The sequence below is a fragment of the Abramis brama genome, assembly GCF_963993115.1.
Source record: "Abramis brama genome assembly, chromosome: 20".
Classification (NCBI taxonomy): domain Eukaryota; kingdom Metazoa; phylum Chordata; class Actinopteri; order Cypriniformes; family Leuciscidae; genus Abramis; species Abramis brama.
The window spans coordinates 27,454,613-27,463,668 of NC_139982.1; the positions used below are offsets into that span (position 1 = coordinate 27,454,613).

A 9,056-nucleotide genomic window follows, 5' to 3' on the forward strand; every position below is an offset into this window, starting at 1 on the left:
GAAGTGCTGAGTTCAAGTCAGTTCAAGAGTAATTCCTGAAAGTGTAAAATCTGACCATTGAGTTGAGGACAAAACTTTAGATTTGACCAATTTACTACAATTTGTGATTCATATCAAATTCTGAATCATTTGTTGCTACAAAAATGTTGAACATTACATTATGCAGTAAACGCACATATATACAGTGATCCAAAACTCTGAGATTACACTGAAACATGAAAGCTGTTATGACGTAAAATGAGAATTATGTTGTACATTTGTTTTAGATCATTGATCAATAAAGAGCACAAAGACACTGTTGTTAAAGGGATAGTGAAAATGAAAATTCTGTCATCATTTACTAACCCTCAAATTGTTCCAAACCTGTATGAATTTCTTTCTTCTGCTGAACACAAAAGATGTTTTGAAGAATGTGGGTAACCAGGCTTTTCACACTGGAACTACTTAACCCTGGGTCATTCGGCTCCGGAGCTCCGGCTGGGATCGTGTGAGCCCTTTTGAAGCTGCATTGAACTAGATCTTCAGCCCGTTGGACCCCATTGAAGTACACTAGAAAAATCCTGAAATGTTTTCCTCAAAAACCTTAATTTCTTTTCGACTGAAGAAAGAAAGACATGAATATCTTGGATGACATGGGGGTGAGTAAATTATCAGGAAATTTTAATTCTGGAGTGAACTCATCCTTTAAGAGCAGTGTGAAAAGCCCTATTGACTCGCATAGTATTTTTCCACTATAGGCTACTATGGGAGTCAATGGGGCCTTGGGTCTGTTTGGTTACCCACATTCTTTACAATATATTCTTTTGAGTTCAGCAGAAGAAAGAAATTCACACAGGTTTGGAACAACTTGAGGGAGAGTAAATGACGACAGAGTTTTAATTTTTTGGGTGAACTAGCCGTTTAATCTACGCAGTCTGAGAAAGGAAGAACCTTTGACAAAAAAAAGCTGTTTTTTAAAAAGACAATAACGATTATTCCTGTAGGGGGCGAACGGAGGCCCAGAAACCCTCATTGACCCGCATTCAAATAAGTTTTTTTTTTTTTTTTGCTTTAACAGAATTTTTGTAGTCTAATAAAAAAATTAATCGTTGAATTAAATCCATTTTTTTAACTGACATACAAGTTAAAAATCCTGCAAAAAACAATCTTTAAGCCCCTGCTCAACTCGTTCAGCCAGAGAGGTAACATATTACAACGTGTTGCTTCTGTCAGGTTCAGGAGAATGATTACAGCTGAATACACTGACACTCTTTAATAGCCATTGAATTTCAAATATGTGTTGCGGAGTAAAAATATTTACTTGACAAACTGTGACACATGTTCCACCCATTTATTTGAAGACGTTATTTCGTGCGAATGCCTTTCTACCCACTTTACATTTTTATTCTTTCCCATCATGCTTTGCAGAGTTGTGAGCGGAAGTACTACTTCTATGTGCTTATTCAAAACGTCCAAACAAACCATGAAGCTTAAAATTCATTTTTCCCATGCTTAATATTCCTGAGCATCTAACGTTAGCGTTATTTGTGGAAAGTCGTTATAATGGGTAAGTCAGGACATTTGGGTTAGTTATTAAGCTAGTGTTCCTCATCTCTGCAGTAAATGTGTATTTAATTAAATCAATATTTGCCACGATGTTTAACCTGAATTATAATAAAAAAATAAGCCGGTAAACCTCGAGCCTTAAACATACACCAGAACTAGTTTTTACTAGTTAGTTTTCACACTTATTTTGCTGAAGCGTGGTGGACTCGTGTCTTATTATACGCGAATATAATATATTACGCGAATTATTATACGCGTTATTACTGTAAACGCTCATTTATGTTTTGATCTCGAGTGGAGATTTGTACATGCATTTACCGCAGGCATTAAAAGTATTGATGTTGCATGCATGAGAAGTTAATGCATACCAACATGATGTAACATGTAGTCATCTACTGTAAGTTTTGCATGCATTTAGTGTGCATTGGAGGTTTGTGCACGTGTTTAGATACTTAAAAAATTTTTGTATGCATATGCTTTATGCTGCGTATTGGTGGGTTATGCATGCATCCTTTAGAGGTTAGTTCATGCATTCATGTCATTGATTTTCTCATCAGAGCACAATGACAGATGCTGTCAGGAGGTGGATGGAGACAGTTGTGGATCCTCCACCGCAGCTTCACCGGAGATGGACCGAAACCCGTCGCCTCCACCCGAGGAAGATGAGACTGAGGCCGGTGAGGAGGTGGACGCCATCGGGGAGACGGTGTACAGCAAACACTGGCTCTTCAGCACCCTGACCCGCCTTATTCAGGTGTCCCAGTCATTGGCCTGCATAATGTTGGTTATTAAAAATTACATTTTATGTAATTACATCTTAATATGTACTTTAATTACCTTATAGATGGTGACAGATCAAGAAAATGGACAGAGTGATTCTTCCATGGAACTGACGGATGATCTGGAAGAGGATTTGTGTAAAGTATGGGACATGGCAATGGATAAGGTAAACTGTAACACACTGCATTCAACACCCTTCTACATGACCATCATCATCTATACACATTACATGCTTTTTCTCTCCAGGACGTGGCTGTCTTTCTTCAAGAGTTCAAGGCTCCAGACATCTTGCTGGGTGTGATCGCAAAGTCACGCAGTCCACGGCTCACTGTACGTCATTTTACCACTGTAACTTCCCTGTATGCTGAATTATATATCATATTTCCCTTGCTGCTTGCTTATTACTTCATATAATTACTCAAGTGTTTTTGTCAATTCATGTTTGTTACAGGAAATCTGTGTTGGAATTCTGGGTAATATGGCCTGTTTCCATGACACATGTGTCTTTCTCAGCCAGAACTCTGACTTGGGGTGAGATGTACACACACACACACACACACACACACACACACAGAATCTTTTTCCCTTTCTGTTTCTCTTCAGGTTAATTTAACTAGTTTTGTAAATACAGTACTAGTACTAACTATAAATGAAACGATGTCTGACATGTTCTCTGTATATCTCTGCTGTGTTACTTAAGCGCTGTGTTACTTCTGCTTCTCGGAGACAATGACCCACCTACACTCTTGGAAACTTGCAGGTCAGTTCTGATAAAGCCCTGTAACAAAATTCTAAGAACATTTCTCAATACATTAGACTTTCTCTGAATGCCGGTGTGTGTCTTTTTCAGGCTTCTGCTAACATGCATGTCTCAGGCTGATGTCGCCCCGCTGTGGCTAGAGAGGATACGGCAGCAGCCCGCGGTGTGTGGCAGTCTGTGTTTCATCATGAGCAGCTCCACCAATGGTCAGTGATGTTTAATGATGTTGCTAATGGTACTTTCAATGAACAGAGCAAAAACGTTTTACATTTTTTCAAGAATATTTTCATTTTCTTTGTTGCAATAAACATTAATGAAACATGTACAACATTTATATTTTTTTTATATTTCCTTGTGTGTGTGTGTGTGTGTGTGTGTGTTTTGTATGGTTTTTAGCAATAAACATTCAATATTTTTTTGTTTGTTTGTTTTTATGTAACTTAAGTTCATTTATTTCTGAATTTTCAGCAGCCATTACTCGATTGGAGTGTCACATGTTCCTTCAGAAATCATTCTAATATGCTGATTTGGTGCTCAAGAAATATTATTATTATGTTTATTTTAGCAATTATTATTAACTAAACATTTATATTGATTTTTTGTTTGTTTGTTGTTGCAATAAAGATTAAATAAACATTTAAAATTATTATATTACCTTTTTAATTAATTGTATTGTTATTTTTTGTTTTTAGCATTAAACATTTAAAATGATTATCAACTTGTTTAAATTAACTGTTTTATTATACTTGTTTTTTGTTTGCTTTTTAGTTTTTAGAAATAAACATTAAATAAACATTTAAAATTATTAACTTTTTTATTTAATAAAATGTTCTTGTGTGGTTTATTTTTGTTTGTTTTAAGCAATAAACATTAAATAAATAATTAAAATTATTATTTATTATTAAGTAACCTTTTTTCAATTAACTTTTTTTTTCAATTACTAGTTTGGGACTAAATATTGGCTTGTAGTTATTGATCAGTTTATATTTTCTATAAATTTAAGGGAAATAATTGTTTGATTATTTTTCTTACTATAACTTAATATAGCTAAACAATATATTTTTGCCATTTTTCACATTTTCATATTTAATATAAAGAATAATATATAATAAAGTTAATTTTAATAATTTACATTAAAACTTAACTTGCATAATCTAATGTTTGATGTGTTTGAAAACCTTTTATGTCAGTTTAATTAATATTAGATAATAGTTTGTGACCCCAAAGTGTATCTCTCTCTCTCTGCAGTGGATTTGCTGGTTAAGGTTGGGGAGCTGGTGGATAAGCTCTTTGATGAGGATGAGGAGATAATGAAGAGTTGGGTGTCCACCCCACCCAGCGAGAGTGACCCAAACAAGGACATACAGCAGGACATCGCGTCCTCTCTGCTTGAGGCCGCCACGCAGCTTAGGTGAGACATATTAATTAAGGTCATGTGACCTTCTGCTCATCTGTCTGTCTGTCTGAGGTGTTTACCAACCTATTCATTCCTCTGTCTGCTGCTACATTAAGAGATGTTCCCCCTGGATTCACATCAATATTTATTTTCACAGTATGAATTTAGGGTTATTTAAATGTTTGTGTTGTAGGTCAGAGAGTCCAGAGGCTCTTGAAGTGTATCTTCATTCGCTCCAGCTTCTGACTACAGTAGAAGAGGGCATGCAGGCTCTGGGTGAGACCCACACACACATACTGACCCTCACTGTTCCCTGAAAATATTCATTTGTTTTTAGCATGTGCATTTTCTTAGGGACAATTATGTAATCATCACACAGGTGTTCATATATTTATTTTAGATAAACTTAGATGTTCCTTTTCTGATCCGTCTCTTATGCTAAAGACTGCATTTATTTGATCAAACGTACAGTAAAAACAGCACTATTTGAAATGTTATTACAATTTTAAATAACTGGTTTCTATTTGAATATATTTTGAAATGTAATTGATTCCTGTGATCAAAGCTGAATCAGTCTTCAGTGTCACATGGTCCTTCAGAAATCATTCTAATATGCTGATTTTGGTCCATAGGTCCTGGGTTCAAATCCCGAACAAGCCCCCGTTAAATGTTACAACCCCAGATGTTGTCTAGACCAGGGGTTCTCAACTCTGGCCCTCAAGGATCACTTTCCTGCAGAGTTTTGCTCCAACCCTAATCAAACACACCTAGTCTTCAGGATTTCTATAAAGTTATAGGCATGTGAGTTTGATCTGGGCTGGAGCTGAGCTCTGCATGAACGTGGACCTTGAGGGCCAGAGTTGAGAACCCCTGGACTAGGGCTTGGAGGATGCAACATTTAAAAAATAAGAATTATTAGTGTGTGTGTGTGTGTGTGTGTGCGGGTAGATATGGAAGGTATGGTAATGATACGGGAAATATATAAAGATATGGTAAGAAATGGAGTTTAATATACATAATCAAAAAAAGAATAGTAAGATGGGAAATAATATTTACAAGGAAAAAGGTACAAAAAACTGCTACTTTTTTCAGGATTTGATGAATTGAACGTTCAAAATAACAGCATTTATTTGAAACAAATCTTTTGTAACATAAATGTCTTTACTGTCACTTTTAATCGATTTAATGCATGCTTATTTAATAAAAGTTTTAATTTCTTAAATTGAATTAAGTTATACGTGAATAATGAAAAATGACACGATGTACTAAAATTGATAGAAATGGATGTTTCTTTCTATTAAAAGATCTCACTTTAGTTTTTTGACTGCCCATGTAAAAGGTGTGTGAAATTTGTGGCAATGTTTTAAAAAAAATCTTTGTCCTCAGTATCAGATGGAGCGAGTGGTCGTGCGGTGTGGACATTTGTGTGTAAGATCGTATGCGAGGATTTGTGTCAAGCGGACGACCCTCCTCTGATCCTGCAGGAGCAGAAAGCTCTCCTGGCCCCGGCGCTCGCCCTGCTGTCCGCGTTACACTCCAGTCTGCAAATGGATATCAGTACGAAACACACACTGAATAAATAACATTGAATTCAAATGTATGGGAGGCAGTGTTGTTTGTTTAAGGTTTGCTATTATATCGCAGTTTCGGGTTCAACGTCTGTTTATTCATCACAGGTGCAGAATTATTAGGAAGTCTTATTCGCATTCTGCAGTTCAACGCTGAATACCTTCAGAGCCGGACAGCTGGAAACTCCGAATCGGAAGAGAGACAGAAAGAAGAAGAAAAACTAGTGGAAGATGTTCAGCTCAAAGCTTTAGTCGAAACCACAGCGGAGTTCCTCTCAGTCGTCCTTATGGAACTGACTAAGGTGAAATTGGCAGCTATCCAGTTTACAAATATATTAATAAATGATTAAAGGTATATTATATAACCTTATAATATCCTATATTACAGGGTTCTTTAAATCCTGCTCTGGAGGGCCACTGTCCTGATCAAACTCACACAAACCCTTATCAAACTCACTTACGTGTCATTTTCTAGTAACTCTGAAGACCTTGACTAGCTTGTTCAGGTGTGTTTGATTAGGACTGGAACTAAACTATGCGGGGCAGTGGCCCTCCAGGACCGGATTTGAGGAACCCTGTTATACTATATAATAAAATATAAAAAAAATACATTTTTTTATTCTATATTACTATATTACATTAGATTTATTATAAAAATAAAAAAGTAAATAAAAAATGTAAAGATATTAGGTTTAGAGAATAATTAGACATTATTAAATTCTATTTTAAGATATATTTTATTAATTATATTACATTATATTATAAAAGTGGTGTACAAAATATGAATTCATTATTAAATATTCTATGTGAAAAGTATAAATTTTGATTTCAAAATACTGTATGATATTATAAAGTAAATTTAAGAAATTAAATTTAAAGTGTAAGAGACATTGTATCATATACACATTACATTTTTACATCACTTGATAGCTTTAAAAATATATATTTTTTAATTTACTATATAGTAAAATCACTTTTGGAATGTAATTTATAAATGAATGATGATAATGAAAATAAATTCTAATGCAAGATATATTATATCATATACTACATTATATTCTATATTATAAAAGTAAAAAGTACACTCTTAATATTAAAATTGTGAAAATTCCCTTTAATCTTCAGGATCTTTTATCGTTGGTAGTGAAGGAAGGGCATCTGACAGAGAGAAGCTGCGTGTCTGCTGTTGCCACACTTGTACCTCAACATATTACGGCTGTACGTTCTTCTCTTTCCTTGTTCTTATTTGTCCTTTACACTGCTCCCTACAGGCTCTGATTAATGACGGTTCTTCTCGTCCTTTCTCCTTCTACAGGTCCAGCACCTGGTTGGCTTGTTGTCAGAGGTGGAACCGAAACTGGCAGACATTATAAAAAAGGACTTTTCCATTTCATCCAATGTGTCAAGCTGAACTCAGCTGGATAAATCCAAAGTGTTCTTTAGCTCCAAGTTCTCAGACCCAAAAGACTGGAGATGAGTTTCTTATCTCCTTGTGAACGGACTTATCCTTGGTTTAGATACGAAAGAAATAGCTTTCATAGTAAATGCAAAAGCTTAAAAATGTTTAAATTGTGTATATTATTGTTTTGTTTGTATACACAGACATCTCTATTTAGTAAACATAACCTGTTTTGTAGAATCCTTTTTTTGTACTTAGTTCTCATAGTAAAAACAAAATTCTTCCAAATTTTTTACATATTTAATTTCCGTTACACTTCACACTAAAAGATTTCACACATTACCGAAAGGTTACCAAACTTCCAGCACTCGATAGCGATCATGACGTTTTTTTACGCACACTCGTCTTCGTACACTCGAGTGTTTACTGATGTTCCATCAGGTGGCCCTCAAACGTGCGCGCCACGTCCCGGTTGTGATCGACCTCCCTCATTTGCTTTCCAAATAGCCTGCGCCATCAGAACGGGTAGAAAGGGACTACTGCGCACTTCCCGCGTGTGTGTGACGCCAGCAGGAATATAGCAGCTCTTTAATTAAGAGTTGGGATTGATATGCAGAGCGCGCTGCATTCTTATGGAAATGTGGCGTGTAGGAGGAGGACCTGAGAGAGACACGGCAGACACTCAGCTGGGATCTCGACATGGACTGAATGGAAAGCAAGACGGGGGCTGATTTTAACCACATTTGCGTGATTTCAAGCCCCTGGCTTTTGTTGTTTTTGAGGGAATCTTAGTTGGCCTGAAAAGGCCAGATGCTCTGATATAAAAGGACTTTTGATTGACATGTGTCTGTTTTGAGCTTCACCTGAGGCAGATCTGACAGACAAACCTCAGGGTGAGGAAGCACTTGGGTTGGATGAGTGAACGCTCAACTAATATGAGTTGACGGAGGGCTGGTTGAGACGGAAGCAGTGCTGTTCATGTAGAAGTGAAAGCGTAACAGATGATTGACAATCATCTTCTCATTGAAGGCCAGAACTCCTGATTTGATGATGAGCAAAATTAGCTAACATGGCAAAACTGCTTCCACATTGCACACTAACTAGTCTACTATGAGTAGATGTGTGCAATGGCCTGTGAAAGTAATACATTTGGGCCCAGTTTACACCTGGTATTAAAATGCGCTTTGGTCGATAAAATCACAAGTAAATGAGGAAGACATTCCCGTTTACAACTGGTGTTTTAATCCGTCTCTTTTGTCCACTTCCGACCACTTCCGTCTTGATTTCTTGAGGGGAGGGTCTATGGGTGGGTAAATGTATGGGTTTTCGATCTAAATAAGCTTGCACAATTTACATGTAAACGCAAAAAGAGGCGGCGGAAAAACCGAGAGAGCCGCAAGACCAGCCGAACAGTGAGTGTGTGTTAGAAATCAGGAATGTGAGAGAACATTGTGTTTGGTACGTTTTTCATCTTCAAAACAAACTTGGGTCTTAAAGCCGACAAAGTCTTTTGTGGCTGTTTGAACACATGAGCGTTTACACTACGAATGCAATCCCGTCAAATGCGTTTTCTGACTACCTCTGGAAGTGATTGAAAGTGGACAAGCT

The 9,056-nt window shown here is 36.5% G+C and overlaps 1 protein-coding gene across 1 annotated transcript; it reads left to right on the forward strand.

Moving 5' to 3' along the window:
* The first annotated feature begins 1,390 nt into the window (after window positions 1-1,390).
* Window positions 1,391-7,688, forward strand: saal1 (serum amyloid A-like 1). Its single transcript, XM_084094413.1, has 13 exons — window positions 1,391-1,546; window positions 2,103-2,299; window positions 2,390-2,491; window positions 2,572-2,655; window positions 2,777-2,856; window positions 3,026-3,085; window positions 3,176-3,291; window positions 4,334-4,496; window positions 4,675-4,757; window positions 5,868-6,038; window positions 6,158-6,351; window positions 7,175-7,267; window positions 7,365-7,688. Exons 1-13 carry the CDS (start codon window positions 1,543-1,545, stop codon window positions 7,458-7,460), a joined length of 1,443 nt encoding a protein of 480 aa, XP_083950539.1. The 5' UTR covers window positions 1,391-1,542; the 3' UTR covers window positions 7,461-7,688.
* Window positions 7,689-9,056: the final 1,368 nt, after the last annotated feature.

What these genes read in the sequence shown, in the direction of transcription:
- saal1 (XM_084094413.1), top strand. An exon ending in GGGACATGGCAATGGATAAG is followed by an intron (nt 2,492 to 2,571) that starts GTAAACTGTAAC and finishes TTTTCTCTCCAG; the next exon opens with GACGTGGCTGTCTTTCTTCA. An exon ending in ACACTCTTGGAAACTTGCAG is followed by an intron (nt 3,086 to 3,175) that starts GTCAGTTCTGAT and finishes TGTCTTTTTCAG; the next exon opens with GCTTCTGCTAACATGCATGT.